Source organism: Lissotriton helveticus, chromosome 2_2 (assembly GCF_964261635.1).
Source record: "Lissotriton helveticus chromosome 2_2, aLisHel1.1, whole genome shotgun sequence".
Classification (NCBI taxonomy): Eukaryota; Metazoa; Chordata; class Amphibia; order Caudata; family Salamandridae; genus Lissotriton; species Lissotriton helveticus.
The window spans coordinates 328,583,441-328,606,844 of record NC_136060.1 but is presented as its reverse complement, the minus strand read 5'-3'; the positions used below and the strand labels follow the sequence as shown (position 1 = coordinate 328,606,844).

The window sequence follows — 23,404 nt, the reverse complement described above, 5'->3', positions numbered from 1 at the left end:
GCCCTCGACCCATTGTCCTAAAACGGCACCCAAACCAGTAAGACTGGCATCTACGGTGATAAAACACTTAGAGCCGTCACAAAAAGGATTTAAAGCAGGTGAATCTTCGATGATCTTCTTGACTTGGTGAAAAACTTTTTGCAAGTCTTGAGACCAAACGAATTTAACACCTTTTCTCAAGAGTGTTCTTAAAGGTTCAACAATCTGAGCGTAGCCATGAACGAACCTGGCATAATATTCGGATAAGCCCAGGAAGGAGCGAAGTGCATCACGATCCTTGGGAGGTATAGCATCTCGAATGGCTTTGATTAAAGAGAACTTGGGTTTAATGCCATTAGGAGAAAGAGAGTGGCCCAAGAAATCTAACTCTTGAACACCAAATTTACACTTGTCGTGTCTAACAGTCATGCCGGCTTTTTCTAAAACTTGTAGGACAGTATTAAGAGTGTGATTATGCTGTAAAGAGTCGTTGGCGTAAACCAAGATGTCATCTTGATACGCCTGCACGCCAGGGATGTCTTGAAACAGATTGTCCATTAGTTTTTGGAAAATACTGGCTGCCGAAGCCAAACCAAAGGGAAGCCTGAGGTACTTGAAGGCACCAAAGGGCGTGACGAACGTTGTTAACTCTTGAGATGTGGGGGACAAGGGAATCTGGTGATAAGCAGACCTGAGGTCGAGGAGGGAGAAAAATTTAGCTTCACCCAAATTAGCCAAAAGGTCATGAATTTTGGGAAGAGGGTGGCAATCCACGATGATATTGTTATTTAGTGAGCGTAAATCGGCACACAATCTCACCTCTCCAGATTTTTTGCGAACTAGAACAATGGGGGAAACCCATTCAGACGAGTCACAGGGAGCAATGATTCCTTCGTTGCAGAGATTTTTCAGAACACTTTTAAGTTCATCTCTAGCGCTCAATGGAAGAGGACGAACTTTGTGAACAACCGGCTGAGCATTGGGTTTAAGTCGAATTTCATGTTTAAAACCAAGCACTGTACCAACCTTATTTTTAAATAAGTTTGGAAATGAACTCAGTAAAGTGTCCATTTTGACTATGGGAAAGGAAAGATCTGAAATATTGAAGATCCCAGAATCATGACTAGTATAATAGTCATGAGGAATGTCGCCTAAGGCAATGGGTTGATCAGATCCAGGTTTGAGAATCAAACCCATTCTGGCTAAATCGAACCAACCTACAATATCCCTGCCCTTGAGGGCAACATAGACCTTAGTGAATGTGTATCTGCCAAGGCAAGCAATGTTAGAATAAAAGAAGCCTAACATATCGATGTCCTTTTCGCCAAAGGCCTTGGGATTGACGTCTGACTTGGAAAGGACAACATGACTCCAATTAGCATAAAATGTGAGGTCGGATAAAATGGTGATGGGAGAACCAGAATCAGCTTTGACCTGAATTGTAATTGTGCCTATCAACAATTCACACAAGGGACTCTTAATTTTAGTAAATTCAATAGAATCCCATTCAATAGACAACATAACATCATTGAGTCTGGTGGAACAAGACTCTACATTTTCTTGAAATTCAATATTATTGACTCTAGTGAATCTTTTGCGACCTCTGCAAACAGAAGGAAAATGTCCAATTTTCTTGCAGGAAGAGCATTTTTTGCCAGAAGCAGGACACGTAGGAGAATTGCCAAGATGATTCCTAGATCCACATCTGTAGCAAATTAGTGGTTTCCTATTTAGTTGTCTTGAAGAATTGTTAACAAGGTCAATGGAAGTAAATGTAAATGTAGTATACTTGTAAAGCGCACAGCTGCCCCAGCAACGGGGCGTCCCGGCGCTGTATAACTCTGGGGAACCCGTCCTGGCTTTCCCTGTGGGATGGTCCCTTGCTGGGAGTCCCCAAGGTGGAGCCAGGCATCCCTGGAATTGGTGGGGCCGTTGTGGAGATTAGGCAAGCTAATGCCCAGAGTTGCCGAGTGGAACCCCTGATTAGAGTAAGCACCGAAGCGAGAATTATCGAGTCCGCTGACCAAGGTCCACGACCCTGCCGCGTCGGGAATTGAACCCTGGTCCCAGGCTGACTTCTGCTCTCAGGCCTGCCGCCTCTAACCAGTGAGCCACACTACTCCACTGTGAAACTAGAAGCTTGATCAACTAAATGAACGGAGGGTTGAGATACACTTTCTTGTAGAATTTTAGAGGAATAAGTTGCGCGTTCAATCCCTTTGGCGATATCAATTGTTTCGGATAAAGGAGGATTTTTGCAGCTTAACAAACGTTCCTGGATTTTCTTCGAATAGCAAGCAAAGATAAATTGGTCTCTGATGGAGGTATCTGTACTAGCACCAAAGTCGCAGGTGGAAGCTAGGATTCTGAGTTGAGCGATATAGTCTTCTACACTTTCATCAATACTTTGTTTACGTTTGAAAAAATTATGACGTTCTAAAACAATACTAGGTTCATCGTCGTATTGTTTATTGAGACGAGCAATGGCTTCTTCGTAAGCATTCCAGCTGTCACCTGCTTCACCAGTGGGAGCAGAAATATGGGGTAAGTTTTCAAAAACTTGTTGAGCAGCAACTCCCAAACACCCATAAAGAATAGCAACCTTGCGAGGAGGATCATATTTGGTAGCATCGATGGCTATTAAATAGTTCTCAAAGCCTTTGAACCAGTTGCGCCAAGCAAGAGTGGGTTTTCCAGGAGTTTGCAGAAAAGGAGCTGGTGTTTGAAACTGTTGAGAAGAAGCCATGGTGAAATGTTTGTGATGGTAAATGAAAGGCTCTAAGTGTAAAAATTAAGGTAAAGTAAAGATGGTAGGCAGTAAAGCGTGCCTATCGCTGTAGTTACTTGAAGACTTGTAATAACAATGAAATGTCAATGAAGATGGTAGGCAGTAAAGCGTTCCTATCGTTGTGTAATAAATGACTTTGGTGAAATGATGAAGTTAAATAAATATGGTAGGCAATGAAGCGTGCCTATCGCTGTAGTTGAAGATGAAATTGACAGCAGCAAAACGTGCTTAACGCTGCACAGAATGCTAGACGAAGGCTTGATTATAGGGTCGCTGAAAATGGCCGCTAGCGTCGTCGTCAAGGTGACAGGACGACGTGAATTTCTAGAGGCGGTGGGCTTGTCTGGCAATGAAGGCGTGGCGCGCGTGATGCAGCGCGAGCAGGAAGTTAGAACGTTGCGCGCGTGACTGAGCGCGAGGCAGCAACTGACAGAAACAAGCAGCGCCGGAGAAATGCCAGAATTGAGAGAAATCCACGCCGGGAGCCAGGTGATGGACGGGGAGAGAGTGTCCAAAAGTATACGACCTGTGACAGAAGTCGGACTGGAGGCAGGTTTAGTTGAAGAGGTGGAAGACGAACAGTGGTCGAGTTCTGGTGAGTCTTGACTGGCGGTGGGTGCGGAGAAATCCCATCCTCGTCGCCAAATATGTTAAATGAGGATCTCAGAGACTTGCGTAGGTCCAATCTTGAGTTTATTCTAGGAATAAATGTCAGGTAAAACACCCACGACCAGTGCCGTCCAGTCTTGAGGAAGCCAACGTCCAAAGTGACGTTTAAGGAATCCTCGAGACTGAACGTGGGGATTCTAGAACCACAGTGGAAATCTCTCGTGCTTGCAAGCACGAGAGAACAAGGGGAACAAAGCATTCATGGATATATAACATGAGCCTATTAATTAAAGAGGAACAAAGCCACCACAGCGAAGGGCCATTACTTTCAATAGCAGACCAAAAGTTTATACATTATCTTTAACCTTCGTTAAACCACAAAGGTATTATCTAGCTTAAATCTCAGAAGTAAAAAACTTGATGGCCCCTTTGACAATGGTTTTTGATTAAGCCGGAGTTTCTCAACCTGCTTCCTGAAAGGGCTTAATTGACGGAAACGCCACCTGCGTTCAACTGTTGTGTGGCAAAAGTCTGGGCGCATAAAAAAAGAGGATTCCCTATACTTTCTTCTAGCCTCAGGGTGGGCTTTCTTAAAAATTGCTTGCTGAAACAAAAAATTACCGAAAAATACCAGTATAACGATTGGTTACCTTTGTTCTCGATTGCTCCGGTTAAACGTGTGCTGAATTGTGGGGAATCTATGCACCCTCTGCACTTCTGACTTCCAATTCCACCCTGACGGTTCCCTAAATGACCCGTCTCTTCGCAGCTCCGCTGGCACAGAAACTCTGCTGCTTTTTCCGAATCCCGTGCAGTTAACTCCTAAAATCTTGTTGGCCAGTCCATGATGCTGGCGGTCCCGTATTCATGTGGTGAGGTGAGTCGGAGAGGGAGAGTGACCCGCTGCACTCCTATGCGGTTGCCAACTTGACTCCAAAAGCAGTACCGGTTTCGAGGTTGCACCAGTGTCTTTTACAGACTCAATTGGATGCCAAAGATAAGGTGTTGGGATGTTACTTAGTGAAGTGATGTCAAGTTTGGTCCCCTCATGCTAAGCTGTATTTTCAGCTAGTTCCTTTCTACATTGTAGCTGTCTGAATCCACCATGAATCATGCTTGGCAGTCATCCCTTGAGTATAACTGAATGTGCAGTAGGAGTTAGCTAATGTAAAACCTATTTATATCGCTGCTCCTTTTAAGAGCCTCTTATGGAGAAAAGCAACTGCCCTAGGGGAGGCTAAGCAAGCATGGGCGTCTTAACCTTGATGCAGTAGGTCCGTTCTAGGTATATTCCTCCTTTTTATTTTGTTATTTATGTTGCTTCAATCTGATAAAAGAGATTTGATGGCCAGGAAGTCTGTATCAGGTAACCAGAGAATAAGTTTCTAAATTGGTAATTGTCAGTAGTCCAGCACCTTTAAGTTTCATTTACCTGAAAAAATGAGAAAGTTGAAAATTTGTCATAACAGTTTACGTATTAAGATTTGACAAACATCTTTCAGTGCTTTAATAACATGTTACTTGTATGATGCTTTCCTTCCAAAGAGCAACGTAAATTCCCAGGAACAACAGCCCTCAAAAATGGAACCATCCCCTGTTGAACAGAATGAAGAGACTCCTGAAGGTACGGAGAAGAAGTGTAAGAGGGAGCGCAAGGAAGAAAGGCAGAAAAACAAAAAGAAAGAGAAGAAAGAATTAAAAGGAGGAATTTTGCAGGATAATTTTCAAATGAAAAAAACCAAAAAGCGTAGGCATGAAAGTGAAGGAACTGTTGAAGAAGTGGAGCCCCAAGAAGCTGCTGAGAGCATTGGAAAGGAAAGAAAGAAAAAAAAGCACAGGGAGAGCAATGGGAATGTGGAAGGGACTGAGAATGGTCATGACATTGAAACAACAGAATATACGGAGACCAAGGACAATCTCAAGAAAACAAAATACTGCACGTCTGAAGGTATTGCATTTACTATAGGTTTACAAGAGGCAACAAGCACACGCTTGTGAATCCGAGCCATTGTGTGTAATTTCTTATTGACATGTTGCGCCACCACTGCAGTAAGCCATAACGGAGTCAATCTGGAATCAAATTTCCCCTTTAAAGTGATTTCCTTTATCCACAAACATGCATGCTGCACATATGTATATAAAGACAAAAGTATAACATCTTTCAAAAGCATAGTGAACATGCAGTTACTGGAGACTTGCAGGGACAAAGCTTTTATGTGCAGGGTAAGCCCTTTTTATGTCCACAATACCTTGCATTATTATCTTAAGCTGGTGGGCTACCTCACAGCCACAGTGGACCTGGGCAGTCATTACTTGTTTGTTGATCCTGCTGCCCTTAAAGGGCGCTATCCTGCCGACTCTATCCCATGCCTAAGCTGAGCACTTAGAGTGCATTGTCTAGAGCATATCGGGCACATCCTGGCAATAACAGCAAACACGGATACAAATCACATCTGCTAGCTTTACGGGTAAACAGGTCCATTATGCTGTCACTTTGAAAATAGAAGCACATTAAGGCACAGGCAGGCAAATGGGGTAACAAACATATCATGCATGCATATTTGGGCAAATGAAGAATATTGTGACTTGCATATTGGACGCGTTGCATGTTGTGGCATTGGTAGCACATCAGCGCATTGGCAGTCATATGGGGGATGCATCATAGCATTCGCTATCAGACGTGAGAATTGTCACATCACAGGAAAATGTAGGAAATAATTACATTTTATGGTATATTGGGATTATGAACACATCAGGGTATTGGTTGGTAAAATAGGAGCTCATCATGGGAATATTCATAAGTGTAAAAGGCAGCACACCCTGGTATTGACTGGAACTTTGGGGAAATCAAGTGTTATATTCTCCATTTTCTATCTTATTTGCCTTGAATGTTTTGGAGAACTGACTCGTGGCAGTCAGCACTCAGAAGGGTATGGAATAAAGGTAATCTAACACTAAGGCAGTTGGTGAAAAATGGAACATTGTGTCAGTATGTGGCATACGAGGCAATGCCATGATCTTCCTGGACAAATAATGTTTTCTCAGAAAAGTTATATTTTGAGACTTTGTGCTTTTTCAAAATATTTGCATACAAAATCATGATTATCTGCGGCCACGCCTTCCTGTCGTCCCGAAGACCAAATGTTTCAAGCTAGGACACTTACTTCATCACTTGTGTTTGCAATTTGTTGTCGTAGCTGTTATGGCCTTAGAGCTTCAAAACCATCTGTTTACATAGCGGGAGGAGATTTAACCCCTTCGACGCTCATGACGAGCTGGGCTCGTCATGCAGTAGCCTCCTGCTACGCTCATGACGAGCCCAGCTCGTCATGAATGTGCGAGGATCGCGAAATCCCAGCACAGCAGGGGAATTCCCATAGCATCCAAGAGGTTAAAGATGATTGTAACCTAGTTCTCCAACCAAAGCCTATAAAATGTAACAAAACTCTGCTGTTTAATGCCTGACAGAGTGAGAAATGTGTCATTTTTATTTCCCCATATTCCTCATTACAAGAGCTTCTCAGTTGGATTATATACAAATAACCTTCATTATTTCAATAACTAAAATGGAATCACCGGGTTAGATGTTTTTGCCTTTACTTTAAATCTCAGTCCTACTTACACAGTATCATTTGTTATATGTTAATGCCACATGGGATAAAACCTGTGCAGTTTTATGTTATTGGACACCCTGTGTGTTTATCTTCCACTACCAAGGCTCCTTATTTCTTTGGGCTTCCATCTTTGGTTGGAAGATAACTATAGACCCTATTGCTCCTATGCTCTTCAGCTCCCCGAGCGATCTAGGATTTACTCAAGGAATTCTGTAGTCAATTTGTTAAAAAGCTCACATTATGTACATACTTTTTTAAAAGTATGCTTATGCCAGTGATTTGGTCATATCACTATCTCATTGAGTTTCTAACACATGAGATTGCTTATCCATGCCCTGCACCACCCATGAGGTATTCAACAAAAAACCTCTCAAAAACAACTTACAACTTCAGCTGGTTAAGACCTCTGACACTGTACTTGGCTCTTCAAGACCTATGGCTCTTCTTTTGGTGCCCTGATGTCTATCTTTATGAGAAAAAATCTAGACTGCGATTTTGGTGATTCCTGGTTTAACATAGAGCCTAAACTTCCAGGCGCAGAGACTAAATGGAAAAAACATCAGCTCAATGATGGTCACTGAATATATTAAAATAGTACATCAGCTATAAAGACAAGCTATTCAAAAGACAAAAGGTCTTAAATTATTCTAGTAAGTCTAGACACTAGTCTAATTTAGACTGGTAAATACTGCATTTTGCACAAATTGGTCACTGCTATGAGTGCGTGTGAAGATTGGAGCTTTATTCTTTGTCTAAAATATTAAATCCTTTTTTGCCTAGAGGCAATTGCTAAACCCTCAGCTCTTAGAACCTCTATGCTGTCTTCACAGAGACGTCCTCCCACTTATTTACTCCCAGTGCGGCAAAAATAATAAACATTCTGAACACTTGAAAGCCCACTGATGCTTCCATAGACGGTCGTGCCAGCATGGCTGTTGATGAAATTCGCTCCTCATTTTGACCCCCAATGACCCCTCCCCATCAAGTTACTAGTGTCTTCATTTCAAGAAGGTTGGGTACCATCTAAGCTTAAAGACGGAGATTGTATTTTGTTGGGAGTTTGGGACAACACACTGAGATGAGCGGATGGAATAGTGGGTCACATCGTGGTCATGTTAAACCTATCTGCGGTCTGTAATACAATTATTACTAGAATGACAGTGGTAACTATGGTTCTCTTGTTTAGTACGTTTCTACATTATAGAAGCAGAGAGTACAGTTAGTTAGGCTTCCTCTGTCAGTCCCAGTTTTAACTGACTGTTTTTACTCAAAGGATTTCCCCTTTTTCGTCTGTCTGTTCAACATTTGTACTTGTCGCCTGTTCAACCGATTTGCTGGCTTGGTTGTCAATGTACAGTCAGATGCAGAAGACCTTAGAGGTATACATCGGGTACTTAGAATGACATCTATGAGTTCATCCTCCTGCAGGACGTTCTTCAGAAGATACAGGTTTGGATCCTTCAGAGTCAAATCAGCTTCCAGCTAAATAACTATAAGACTGAGTTTATCTTCATCAAGAATAGAGAGCTAAAAGACCAGTAATCTTTGTGTGCCGTTAATAATTATTTATTTGATTGTGATTTTGCTGTTGGAGCTGGACCAGATACGTCTATGGGAACCTGTTTCCACCAAATAAAATTTTTTTTATTTTTCCAGTCCCCCAAGAATGAAGGCCTAAGTGTAGGTGCATAACTTCCAACTGGAATACAGCAACTGCTTGCATGCAGCCCTGCCAAAGTCTGCTTTTGCGAAAATTGCAAAGAGGACAAATCGCTGCAGTGTACGCACTGTAGGCCTCAGGCATAGGTGCCTTGTCTCTGCAGCTTCAGAATCTTTGCAGTGGCTTCATGTGGCCAGCAGGATTAGATTCAAGTTAGTGTGCTAGATGTATAGATGCTGTTAACAGGCGAGTCTGCCCTCTCTAAATAACATAGTAAGACTTTATGCTCTCTCTTGTTCTTAATGTGACCAGGACCTTTTCATCCTCACTGTCCAAAGGCATAATCTTAAATCTACGGGCTGGAGAGCTTTTTTCTTTTTTTAGTAATTCACATTCTTTGGAATTCTCTCTCAATACAACTCAAAACGTCACCTTCCGTTACCAGCATCAAGACAGCTCCGAACTCATACCTTTTCTATAACCTTCATAGGATCAGCATTCTGAAGACCTCATCTAAGTGGCGTGCATCTTAAAGTGTCATTATTCAGTCTATTAAGGAGGAATGGGGGATGGAAAGAAGCTGAAGGAGGAAGTTAAGTAAACTGTTTTTTTTTTTTTATTCTCCTTTTGTGGAATTATAACAGACGATGCCAAATGTCATACCTTTGTTATTTGACACAGGACTTTTTGGCCAATTACTTTGAGGAAATTCTGTTATAAAATACACAGTTGCCTCCATTTTGTTGAACTAGTTTTGGCGTGGTTACATTTAGCCCCCTTCCTCTTGGCCCATTACTTCTCAAAGTACACTTTAAATGACTGATTGCCCAGTATAGGAAAAGGTGTTGGAAAATTTCATTAGAGCTCCTTTTAGAACTGCCTGTAAAACCTAAAGCCTTTTTATCAATTGTATTGAAGTATGCTGTAAAATGCACAGTTTAGAGCCCAACCCCAATCCCTCGTCTCTGGGGTGGATTGGACTTGGATGTTAATCTCACTCTGAATAACTTGTCACAATGACTCCTGTCTCAAAGTTCTCCACCTGCAATTGAATGGATTAACTTGTAACCAGTGTCTTCATTTGAGTTTCATGCTTGTTATAGTAGATTAGCAAACTGCAAATTGGGAGTAGGATGTGAGGACTAGTTGTTTATCTAAATTCAAATTGCTTTGTTATTCAAGGCAGTGGTGTTTACCAATAAAAGCAATACATGCCAAGTAGCTACTCACCAGTCAGCTGCCAGGGCAGTTTATACGAATGTTTGCAGCATCCTATACCTGCATGCCTGCAGTTAGTGGATAACTGATTGAAGCCACAAAACAAGCCCACCTAAAGGTTCCTTGATGGAAAACTGCCCAGTGGGACAACAATCTGTCTCTGATGTGGGATTCCAAACGTTAAATGAGAGAGCAAATGTTCTGAAATGCTTCTTGTCTTATGTCATGTGAGTAAAGAGTGTCTCCATACTGAAGAGTAAGCCTCACTGACGATTGACCTTTAATAATATAGGAAATGTATAAAGTGGAAGCATAAACTGAACATGTAATCCTTTACATTCAAGATATGATCAAGTGACTTCACTGATTGCTGAGTAAGTTTTCAGTACTTAACTAAACATATCTTTAAGTTGTTTTATTATTAAATAGGGACAATAACAAATAATTGAAATGAAATATTAATTTGATAAATTAGAATGTTTCTCAGTAGATTATCATCAGGAAGTTTGTTGCTAGTCTGATCCTCCTAGGAGAAAAAACACAATTTGTTTATTTATTGTTGAACAGTCACTGGCAAATTCTTCAGCTTGTTTTGTACACCACATTGTCTAAAATGATGCCCTCCTCGGAGTACCTGTGCAAGTTTCTGATGTGTTGGTGGTGATCACAGTGATCACTATGCCTTTAGATTAAACTTGAAAAGTAATTAATAATTTCATGTTGATTATTTTATTGAAAAGCACATTCTCCCTCTTGTTTTGGTCACTTTAAAGTTATGCTGTAAAACCGATTGAAAAGACAGTGTTCGAGGCATGTGGGCTGCTGAATTCATATCTATAGCATAGATCGCCGCCTAGTGTTGGGTCCGGATGATTGCACATTGTGGTCCTGGAAGAGTCTTCGAAGTATCATGAGATAGGTGGCTCCTCCCCTGGACTACAGTGCGCATGGGCATCGACTCCATCCCCAGATTGTTTTTTCCGCCATTGGGTTCGGATGCCTATTCGATCTCTCCAGTTCGGAATCGATATAAACTTTCCTTAAGGCCCGAAGGCCTTTTCCTATAGCGTCGGTATTGTCTTGCGTTCGGTGCCCAGCTCTGTTCCGGCTCAGTTCCCGAGTCGGACATCCAGAGGAGTCGCGTGGCTCTTCGGTGCTCGAGGCCCTGTCAACGCAACCAGACTTTCGACGTCACATCATGGAACGGAGCCCGTTCAAAAGATGTCCCGTGTGCAACTCAAAGTATCCCCACATCGACGTCCACCCGGTGTGCAACAAGTGCCTGTCGCCGGATCACGATGAAGCCAACTGTATGGCTTGTTCCCGTTTTCGCTCCAAAAAGACGATTCGACTTCGGCGCGTGGCGCGCCAGGAGGCCCAGCAGACGGCCCCGGCACTGGTGGACATTTTGGAGGGGGAAGAAGCAGACGAGCAAGAAGATCGAGAGCCGATTTCACCTCCAGCGGAGGAGATCGACTACAACTACGACGCGGACGTAGAAGTGCTCGATACAGAAGAAGACGTCGACGAGGTAGGAGACGACAATGAGGCCTATGGGGCCATGGAAGATAGCTCAGGCGAAGAGCTATGCCCCGTTCGAACAATCACTAAGGCTCAGGTCGAGGGATCGCCACATGGCCTTACCCAAGATCTTACACCTGGATCCACGGCCTCGCCTACGGGCCCGGCTACGGACACTTCGCCATTAGTCAAAACGAAACCGAAAATTAAAGCTTCGGTGTCAACGAAATCGAAAGTGATAGAGACGCCGTCGAAACAGAAGACATCTGTCGCTCTGGTCGCCTCCTCGTCTTCCGACATGTCGGGGCTGACGAAGCCGAAGAAGGTTGTCGATCCGGTGAAGTCGCTCAAGGGCGTCGAGCCGAATTCGCTCAAGGGCGTCGAGCCCAAATCGATCAAGGGCGTCGAGCCGAAGACTGGGGCACCAAAACCAATTGCCAAGGCCGCCGACCCCACACCGTTGGCGCCCAAGGCCGTCGTCCTGGAAGGAGGACGCAGCGCACCAAAAGGGGCTGATCCGGCACATCGGCCGGAGAAAGCCAAGGGTTCGGCGCACGAGTCTGCACATGCTATTGGACCGAAAAAGTCTGTCGGATCGTCGAAACCGTCCGCATCCTTCACAAAGCAGGTGTCGGACTCATTGCAACGCATCAGGAACAAGGCTTCCGCAGTCGATCCGAAGGATACTTCCACCCCGAAGCAGGCTGCTAAGACGCCAAAGTCCTCGGCACCAATCCAGTTCACGCTGCCGCCGAAGGTGGCGGTGAAGGCGTTCGCACCCAGGTCGGTCGACAACGCGCCCTTGAAGGTGTCTACAGGGTCGAAGCCTCATCAGCCACTTGTGAGCTCGAAGCATCGACAACCCCTGATGGAGGAGCAGTCGGAACACTTTATCGACGCCGACACCGGTAAACTTACCCTCTACAAGAGAAAGATCACGCCGGCACAGCCTATGGAGTCCTACACGATTCCTTTGAAGCGCAAGAAGCCCTCTACGGATTCCCCAGTTCTGGTTGAGCCAATTGATCCACAACCTCGAATCATTGCTCCACCCTCACCCACTTATTCAGATGTGGAGGCTGGGGAAGGGGACGATGAGGAGTACAACTTCCCTGCTGACACTGATCCTGAGGATCACCAGGACTCATGGGCAGATGCAGGGGACCCAGGGGATCAGCACACTGCCCCGGACACTCAGGTGTACAATGTCAAAACCTCTCCTACTGAGGATTCTGCGGCATTTAATGCTCTGATTGAGAGGGCGGCTACAAATCACAACGTCCAGCTGCATGCTGACCCTGTTGAAGTGGACTTCCTGTTTGTTACCTTTTCCACCTCTGAAAAGACTGTCAAGACTCTGCCAATGTTGAAGGGGGTTCTCAAACATGCTGCAGACATTTGTAAGGAACCCACACGTGCCAGGGTTATAAACCCCAGGATTGAAAAAAAGTATAGACCGGCACCTGGCGACCCTACCTACATCAAAGGCCAGTTGCCGTTGGACTCTCTGGTTGTTTCTAATGCCCGCAAGAGGGCAAATTCACAAACCACTGGTGATGCTCCTCCCCCTGACAAGGAATCTAAAGTGCTAGAAGCATCAGGGAAAAGGGTGGCGGCTCAAGCGGCCAATATCTGGCGTATTTCAAACACTCAGGCGCTCTTGGCCAGATATGACAGGGCACACTACGATACACTAGAGACCCTGTTACAGCACTTGCCAGATCAGTATAAGGAGGCAGCGGAGATGCTCATTCAGGAAGGGAAGCTCATCTCTAATGCTTCTATTAAATGTGCACTGGACGCAACGGACACCGCGGCCAGAGCCATTAACACAAGTGTAATGTTGCGACGTCAGGCCTGGCTCCGAATCTCTGGGTTCAAACCAGAGATACAGACCCCCATCCTCAATCAGCCTGTTAACCCTGATCGTTTATTTGGACCTGACGTGGATACCACCCTGGAAAAAATAAAGAAAGATACCGAGACTGCAAAGTCCATGGGGGCTCTCCAGGCCCAGCAATTCAGGGGTAGTACTTTTTGTCGCTCAAGCAATAGAGGTGTTTCCAGAGACCAGATATCCCAGCAAACACAGTACAATAAAGGTGGGGCGCAGACCTTTTACAACAATCAGAGTAGAGGAGGCTATCGTGGCAACAGCGCCAAGGGCAGAGGTCGTGGAAACAACAACTCCAGATCCTCCTCCACCAACAAACAGTGACGCCTTGTCACTGCCCCCCGACCATACAACACCGGTCGGGGGGAGACTCCAGCAATTCCTGCCAGTCTGGAAATCCATCACCACAGACAGGTGGGTCATAAAACTTATCCAGTACGGTTATTGTCTGGAGTTAACGTCCACTCCACCCAACATCCCACCAAGGCACCGTCCTATGTCAACAGAGCATTTGCACTTATTGCAGCAGGAGGTGCTCATCATGCTGCAAAAAGGGGCAATAGAGCTCGTGCCGGTGGAGGACAGAGGCTCCGGAGTGTACTCCCTGTACTTCCTGAGCCCAAAGAAAGACGGGTCCCTCAGACCCATACTGGATCTCAGACCCCTAAACCAGTACATTCTCTCAGAACACTTTCACATGCTCACGCTGCAGCAGGTTCTTCCGTTGCTCAATCAGGGAGACTTCCTCGCAACATTAGATCTCAGGGATGCATATTTTCACATTCCACTACATCCGTCACACAGAAAATACCTCAGATTCACCATTCAGAATCCGCATTATCAATTCAAGGTCCTCCCTTTCGGAGTGACCACAGCGCCCAGGGTCTTCACAAAATGCCTGGCGACAGTGGCTGCGCACCTCAGGAGGCAGAACGTGCACGTCTACCCCTATCTGGACAACTGGCTTGTCCAAGCAAAGTCGGCCCAGCAGTGCGCCGCCAACATGTCCCACACCATTCACCTTCTTCACAATCTGGGATTCTCACTAAATTATCCGAAGTCGCACCGTCAGCCAGCCCATGTACGGCAGTATGTGGGCGCGACAATAGATACTCTGGCAGCCACGGCTCAGCCAAATTCTGTGAGGATCAACAGCATTCAGTCGTTGATCCAGAAGTTCAGACAGCAACACTCGCTCCCGGCACGAGTGTTCATGCAGTTGATAGGTATAATGGCCTCCTGCATTTTCATAGTCCCGCATGCGAGACTACATATGCGTCCGCTTCAGGAGTGCTTGGCACATCAGTGGAATCAGGCTCAAGGACAGTTGAAGGACCTAGTGTTGGTGACCGGTCCGGCATACAACTCTCTGCATTGGTGGACTCCACACAACCTTTGCAAGGGCCGACCGTTCCAAGAGCCTGTGCCACAGATTATTCTGACAACGGACGCATCTCTCCAGGGATGGGGAGCTCATGTACTCCACTACACGGTGCAGGGACTATGGACAACGCAGCAACAAAAGATGCACATCAACTACCTAGAACTGATGGCAATCTTCATGGCGATGAAGGCATTCAAAGTACATCTGCGCAACAAAGTCGTGTTGATCCGGACGGACAACATGACAGCCATGTACTATATTCAAAAGCAGGGAGGTACACACTCTCCACAGTTGTCTCATCTGGCTCAGAGCATGTGGAAGTGGGCCATTCAGAGGAACATTTTCCTCATGGCGGAACACCTCCCGGGCAAGGACAATCAGATGGCGGATCTGCTCAGCAGGTACAGCCACCAAATGCACGAGTGGGAGATACATCCATCAGTACACCGCCCGTACTTCCAGCAGTGGGGTCATCCACAGATAGACCTGTTCGCCACAAGGGAAAACTCCAAATGCCAAAGCTTTGCCGCCAGGTTCGCGCACCCACAGTCGCAGGGCAATGCGATATGGATGAACTGGTCAGGCAGATTTGCGTACGCTTTTCCCCCAGCACCTCTCATACCGCTGGTGGCAAGAAAGCTAAAGCAACACTCAATGACACTCATCCTGGTTGCTCCAACGTGGACACGCCAACCATGGTACACCACGTTTCTAGAACTCTCCGTGGTACCGCATCAAAGGCTGCACCTCACACCCAGACTTTTGACGCAGAGCCATGGCGACATTCAGCACCCAGATCCGCAACAGCTCAACCTGGCGATCTGGCTCCTGAGGTCTTAGAATTTGGCTACCTTAACTCCTGACTGCATGGATATCATACGGGAGGCAAGAAAGCCCACCACCAGAGCATGCTATGCTGCAAAATGGAAGCGGTTCGTCATTTACTGTGCAGAACACAACATCAACCCGCTAGATGCATCTACTCACAACATCATTTGTTATTTGTTACATCTTTACAAATGCAATCTGGCATATGCTTCCATTCGGATACACTTATTCGCCATAGCGGCTTATCTCCAGAACAGGCAGCATCTCTCCGTTTTCAGAGTGCCTGCCATTAAAGCCTTTCTAGAAGGACTGAAACGGATCATTCCTCCCAGAACCCCGCCAGCTCCTGTATGGAACCTTAATGTGGTCCTCACCAGACTGATGGGTCCACCTTTTGAGCCTCTACATTCATGCGAGATCCAGTTCTTAACATGGAAAGTGGCTTTCCTTATAGCCATTACGTCTTTGCGACGTGTTAGTGAGCTCCAGGCGCTCACCGTACAAGAGCCATTTATACAGATTCACTCAAACAGGGTGGTGCTGCGCACTAACCCTAAATTTCTTCCTAAGGTGGTTTCACAGTTCCATGTCAATCAGACTATTGAACTGCCTGTGTTCTTTCAAAACCCAGAGACAGTGGCCGAAAGAATGCTCCACACTCTTGATGTCAAACGAGCTTTGATGTACTACATCGATAGGACCAAAGATTTTAGGAAGACGAAACAACTCTTTGTTGCCTTTTCTGCCCAACACAAAGGCAACCCCATTTCCAAAGCAGGTATAGCCAGGTGGATCGTGAAGTGTATTCAAATTTGCTATCAAAAAGCTAAGCGCACTTTAACGGTCCCCCCCAGAGCCCACTCCACCCGCAACTTGGGGGCCTCCATGGCTTTCCTTGGTAATATCCCTTTGGAAGACATTTGTAGAGCAGCCACATGGTCTACCCCACACACATTTACTAAACACTACTGTGTAGACGTGCACTCCAAGCAGCAGGCAGCTGTAGGGCAGGCTGTTCTAAAAACACTTTTTCCAACGTCTGCAGATGGCACAGGCGGCCGCCAATGATGGAGGGACTGCTATATATTCTATGCTATAGATATGAATTCAGCAGCCCACATGCCTCGAACTGAATATGCTACTTACCAGTATGCATCTGTTCTTGGCATGTAGGGCTGCTGACATTCATATCGCCCGCCCTCCACCCCGGCGCCTGTAGCGGCTGCAGCATTTTACACTTACTCTTAGCATGGCCATCGCTCACACTGTTACACTCCATCTTCGCCACAATGGCTAAAAACAATCTGGGGATGGAGTCGATGCCCATGCGCACTGTAGTCCAGGGGAGGAGCCACCTATCTCGTGATACTTCGAAGACTCTTCCAGGACAACAATGTGCAATCATCCGGACCCAACACTAGGCGGCGATCTATGCTATAGATATGAATGTCAGCAGCCCTACATGCCAAGAACAGATCCATACTGGTAAGTAGGATATTCATTATGGTGGTTGAGGCCAGCTAACATTCTCCAGATACTCTCCTGGGCCACAGCTTTGGTTAAATGATCGTACAGTTCTGATTTGAGAGTCTGGTTCTCCTCTTAGGCATTGGGCCAGAGGGGGATGTTTGGAGCCCTTTTCTCAGTTTTAGGCCACATTGATTCTAGCTGTTTAAAAGGTTGCTCCCGCTCAGTGGACCTTCAGATTGTGCAGAACGCCTGGGACTCTTTCCCAGTAGTACTTGAACATAATGCTTAGAGTTCTAAAAGTAATCCTTCCATCCTGTGGGAGACAATCTGCTTTAGGAGTTGGTTCAAAGCCATCCTGTTCATGTAGTTCTTAACTGTCTGATTCAAAAGTCTCTGCAGCATGTTTCTGACGAATTTAAAGGGCTTGTGTAAAATCATGCTGTTCACTACAACTATATCTCTTATGCTAATGAACTGCTTCTCAAAAGCTGAGAAGTTGCTTATTGATGCCCACGCTAATGAGATGTCTGCTTTGTGGATGAATGCCAGGTTCCCAACTATCTTGGAGGTCCTAGATGCAGTTTCCATGCTTGACAGGCAGCATTAAATCCACTGATTGGGAGCTTTAAACAAAGACGTTATTGGAGTACTGAAACAACTCAAAGGTTTGAGAAGATAAGGAATCTACAAATCTCACATCCATTCCCAACCTAGCTAACAGGAACATTACATTTGAGGAATTTGCCTGCATCTTTCGTGCTAAATTTGAAAAGACTGAAGCATTCCTGTTGTCCTACATCATCTAAAAACTGGCTTTCAAGGAGACATCCCAGACTGTTCTCCTCAGCGTGCTCCAAACTCAGTCTTTCTAACTAATTTTTCAAAATTGTTTAAAATCTTATATTGGTAGGAGATGTTATTTTCATGATTCTAACTGATTGTGCGTAAACGGACACTTATTTTTTTTTAAGATACTGCTCTGATCGAATTTGAGCTTATTGAGCATGTTTAAATGGTCATATTTCATTTAAAAACCCAGTACCACCTATTGGAGTAAGCTTTCATTGTGTGGCATACAACTTTTGACAGCCGGGTTTGCAAAGTCTTGTGAGTGCAATCAAATTTGAGGCCCTAGAACACCAGTAACAAATTCCAGCTCCCTCTCTGATTATGGTTGGAATCCCCCAAGATTCAACCCTGTCCCCTACCCTCTTTAATCTTTACCTTGAACCGCTCACAGAGGTGCTACGCACCGCCAATATCTCCTACCACATGTATGCAGACGACACACAGATCTACATTAAAATCTCTTCTCCTGAGGACATTCTCTCCCTGAATGAGGCCTTGAAGCCGACTTTTCACTGGCTCACTTAACCAGTTCAAACTTAATCTTCTAATCTCCCCACCCAAAACAAATCCAGATATCCAGGAATGGATCAAGGCTATCGCAGCGCTAACATGCGTGGCCGTATTAACTCGATGGCCAAAACTGCCAGATTTCACCCGAGTTATCTAAGAAACCGAAACCGCCCTTCCTCGACACTCCCGACCTAAAACTGGCAATCCAGGCACTAGTCATCTCCAGACTAGAATATGGATGCTCTACTCTCGCAGGTCTACCTAAGAACTCTCTGGCCCCACTGAAAGCCTGCCTCAATGCCGCCACCAGACTCTAAACCGGTTCAAAGAAATTCGACCACATATCTCCCCACCTTAAAGCTCTGAACTGGCTTCCTCTTGAGGCCAGAAACCAACTTACGCTGGCCTGCATTACTCACACTGCTCTATACTCAAATTCCCCTGCATTTCTCGCCCAGAAACTCATGATATCCGGAGGAGCCAGAAACTCCTGGTCTGCCAGAGACCTTTTGCTCCAACCACCTTCCGGAAAAAAAACCTACAATCTGGCCTTCTCTGGGGCCGCTCCAAGAATATGGAACTCTCTCCCGCCCACCATCAGAAGACTTTCGTCTTTGGCACGCTTTAAAAAGGAGACCAACATTTTCCTAATGGGCAAATTCCTCGCCTATCGATCGCATTACAATCACAGACCTTTAACAGTGCGACTCCAGTGCGGACGCCTGGTGGAGCGAGCTGCTTGGACGCCACTTTTTAAAACCTTTTAAACCCAGTTGTAAATTGTGAGAATTGTGTTGCTTTAAAATCTAGCTGCTTTGCATGTGGCCCGTGCCATTATTTTAAATTGAACTGCCTTGCTCTCTGCCTATCTTCTCTCCTGAGGCGGAAAGCCGGGAGATCTTTTCTATTACTCTACTCGCAGGTATTGGGCTCTGTTCTAACTTCTTTTCTGGGGGCAGACGAACACCTACCTGTTTCCTTTCACCATCGCGCCGCTTCTCCTCATACCCTGTCGCCGACTTCGATCTGGGCGCTCCCCTCTCAGCTGATTACGAGCTGAGGGGCATTGAGGGACGGGGAGGCTGCGCACGAGTACGGCGGCTATCTTGGGTGAGGAAGGCTGGCGGACTCACGGGCGGGACTATAAAATTAGACGGGTATGGCTCCGCGCAGCAGACGCGCTCAGCGGACGCGCCTGTCCCGCGCCAAAGGAGCGGCTAAGGACAGCCCGTCTGCGCCCGTTAGCGTCACGGGGGCGGGCGGGTTGGCGTCCTCCGGGAACGGCCCCAGATTTCATCATATAGGTATTCTCCAACGCAGCTTCTGAGTTTGAGACGCCCTTGCAATAAGGGATGTACACCTCTGGGTCATAACTTCGAGGGTAACTCTCACTGTGCCGGCTGTGGCTGGTCACTGAGTGAAGCCCCGCCGGTAAGGGACCCTAAAGAACTAGGGCATGCCGATATCTCTATGTCTGGGATGGATCATTCCGAATATGTCTTTAATTGTGCCCTTCTGAACACTCGCTCAGTAAGTAAACCTGCTCAGGACCTGTTCAACCTTTTGTCTGACTCCAAACCAGCATGTCTTTTCCTGACGGAAACATGGCTTGGTGAGGTGTCTGGGCCAGACATCGCCAATGCTGTGCCCCCTAACTACTTCATGCTGAAGATAGACCGGGGCTTGGGCAGAGGAGGGGGCGTCGCTCTAGTGATAGACAGGCGCTTTGATTGCTCCATTGTACCAACAGAAGATATTTACGGGGCCGAAACGCTTGGATTCTGTTTGTCTCTGTTTCCAGCCCAATCCTGTGCGGGACTGCTGGTCTACAGACCCCCTGGCCCTATTGGATCCTTCCATGAGGGACGCGCCTCAGTAATTTCGGAACTGTGTGTGCAGTTCAAACACTGCATACTCCTAGGCGATTTTAACATCCACTTCGACGCAGTGAATGCGGTAGATACCATCAAGTTATTAGACTCCACTAAGCCTTTGGGCCTATGGCCCTACCTGGCGTCACCCACGCATAACAAGGGGCACAGGCTGGACCAAATTTTTTCCACCACCCCTATTGGAGTTTCCCCCCCTCAACCAGTATTATGGTCTGACCATATGCTGGTGTCTTTTGATATTCTGCATAAATCCGGCCCCACCATTAGAGATATAGCGTGCCCACCACAGATACTCCGCGCTTTCCACAGAGTGTCACCTGACATGATTGAACAATATCTGAAGAATCACCCTTGCTTGTTGTCAGGTGACATTGAGGAAGATATTGATCTCTTTCAAATATGGCTTGCGCGATGTCTGAGGGAGTTGGCGCCGCCCGAGCGGTCCCTCAAGAACTCATCCCGCGCATCGGCGCCGTGGTTTACTCCATCGCTTAATTCCAGCCGTAGGCTATGCAAGAAAGCCGAACGAGCATGGAGAGCAAATTACTTGGAACCACTGAAGGAGGCTTACAGGTGCAGTTTAAAGGCATACCATAGGGAAATCTATCGCGGGGAAAAAAGCCTACTTTGCCAGAAGGATTGAGGAGGCCATTTCTACTAGTAAAGAAATCTTTCTGGTGGTGAAGGAGTTTACTTCACCGGCTGCCATCACGCCTAAGCGCTCCTTTTTGGAACCATGGGTGACCCAACTGGCAAGCTTCTTTGCGAACAAGATCAGAAGTATCCAGGAAACTTTCCCTGCTGCGGTAATTGGGGGTGTGCCTAACCCGGGACCCCTTTCCCCTACGGCGGCCGTCGGGCAGCCCACTTTGTCAACTTCCCCCCCCCCCCCCCCCCCCCCCCCCCCATGGAGCTTCAATCCTCTCTGGAAGCTCTGTCTAAAATGAGATCCGTCTCCCCACTGGATCCATGCCCCGCCAAGTTTCTAGCGCAAACAGCATACATCAATAACCATATTGTTAACCCGAATTTTAAATCGGTCTCTGGCAACGGGAGTTGTGCCGCAAGCTTGGAAACAGGCGATGGTTCTTCCTCTTTTAAAAAAAACGTCCCTGGACCCCAGTATCCATGCGAATTATCGGCCTATATTGCTGCTTCCGGTTCTGGCCAAGGTGGCCGAAAAACACGTGCATGCGGTCCTGGCCGACTTTGTAGAGTCACATGAGATCTTGCATCACACCCATTCCGGTTTCAGGGCAAACCTGAGTACCGAATCGGCACTGTTGGAAGTGTCAGAGGCCATAAAGGAAGTCCTTGACAATGGAGGGAAGGCACTGCTCGTGTTATTAGATCTATCGGCTGCGTTTGACACCGTTCCCCAAGACCGCCTCCTGGCAAGACTCTTGGAGATCGGTGTTCGGGGAACGGTGTTAAGTTGGTTTGAGTCGTTTCTATCCAACCGACAACAGACAGTCTGGGCGCCCCCGTACTCTGCCGCAGTGCCGCCTCTGGAGGTGGGAGTTCCTCAGGGGTCGATCTTGAGCCCCACTCTTTTTAACATCTAAATGTCCCCTCTCGCGGCACTGGCAGAGTCATTTGGCGCCCAGATTGTCTCGTACGCCGATGACACTCAGCTTCTATTCACATGCGAACGGAACTCGGACTTTGATGGAGACAACATTAAGAACTGCTTGGGGGCGGTATTTGCCTGGTTTTAACTCAACCAGCTGAAATGCAACTCAGATAAATCTGAGCTCCTCTTCTTTGGGTGCCCTTCTGATCCCGGTTGGAAGGCCTGGTGGCCAGCGGGGATGTACCCGCCTTCCACTGATTCCGCGGTAGCAAAGAATCTTGGAATCAAGATGGACAACAGTCTCTCACTGAAACCATAGATTCTTGGTCTGGTCGGACAGTGTTTCGGGATTCTAAAAATGTTAAGAAAATTCCTCCCTCTCCTCTCTATTGCCCATAGGAAAATAACGGTGCAAGCCTTGGTTGGATCGAGGCTGGATTACGCAAATGTGCTCTACCTCGGCTTGCCGGAATATCTTTTATCTCGCCTGCAGGTAGTGCAGAACGCGGCGGCGCGAGCAATCTTTGGCCTTGGCCGCAGCTCTCATGCCACGGGACTGTTGAAATCCCTGCACTGGTTGCCAATCCGGAAACGCATTGTTTAAGGCTCTCACCATAGCGTTTAAGGCTCTCCATGGCACCGGGGCTCTCTATCTGAGAAAGAGAGTTGGCTTTCACCACCCATCTAGAGCCTTGCGCTCGGCCGCGTTGACATTGGCCACGGTCCCGGCAATCAGACGTGCGCGGACGGGGGTCGTCCTTTAAATATCTGACGCCGCGGGCATGGAATGCTCTGCCACTCGCTCTGAGAAAGAGCGAGAATTTGGTCGCATTCAGGAAAGAGCTTAAAACGTGGTTGTTCGTTCTCTGATCTCTCCCCTGCCACCTGGGTTATGCTGTGTTGGGTCTGATAGCGCCGGGACACTCTTGTTTGAGTAGCTGAGCGCTCAATAAAACCTCCGATAACATAACATAACATCACCTCAGCTACCTTGTTCCACCCACCATTACTGCATTATCCATGGCTTTTCCAGATGATACCATCCCGGCACTTCTGGGCATCCCACCCGGGAGTTGAGACTGCTTGTTTTCTTGTATAATGAATCTACCTGTTTTTATCCCAAATGTATCCAGGATTTGAGACTGCTTGTTTTTCTTGTACCCCGATGGTATCCTCCCCTCCTAAGTATTTTGTATATCACCCGTCAATCCTGTAAAGCACTCTGATACCCTCACGGGTCTGGTTTGCGCTCTATAAAACTTTAAAATAAATAAATAAAAACAGCACCTTGAATAGATACCACTCCCTCCCACTTATTGCCCGGCAACGTATGTAAAAGGCTTTGACAACATACTTTGAGAAACTCTAGGGCTTTTATAAGGCAGCTTGAATGAGTTTTCATGTTTATAAAGTGCAGATAAGTTTGCTGCCTTATTGCACTACTATAAATGTTTTGTTTAAATCCTCCAATATTGACGCACTCTAAATAAACCCGCATTGGCAAAGCCAATATGTATCGCCACTGTGAGAGCTATGGGGTCTGAAAATGTCTTTTCTCCATGTTGTAGATTTTGTGTGGCTGCTGCGCAGCATGACTAAAATATATGTCATAGTC

At 46.4% G+C, this 23,404-nt stretch overlaps 1 protein-coding gene across 3 annotated transcripts in view; it reads left to right on the top strand.

The window, feature by feature from the left end:
- Positions 1-23,404, top strand: part of LYAR (Ly1 antibody reactive) — a 135,345-nt gene that overhangs the window by 61,661 nt on the left and 50,280 nt on the right. For 2 of the 3 annotated variants that reach the window (XM_078678480.1, XM_078678481.1), the window contains exon 6: positions 4,922-5,324. In XM_078678480.1, the coding sequence (XP_078534606.1) occupies positions 4,922-5,324 (403 nt within the window). The remainder of the gene's footprint in view (positions 1-4,921; positions 5,325-23,404) is intronic. The other variant, XM_078678483.1, reaches the window with a different exon arrangement.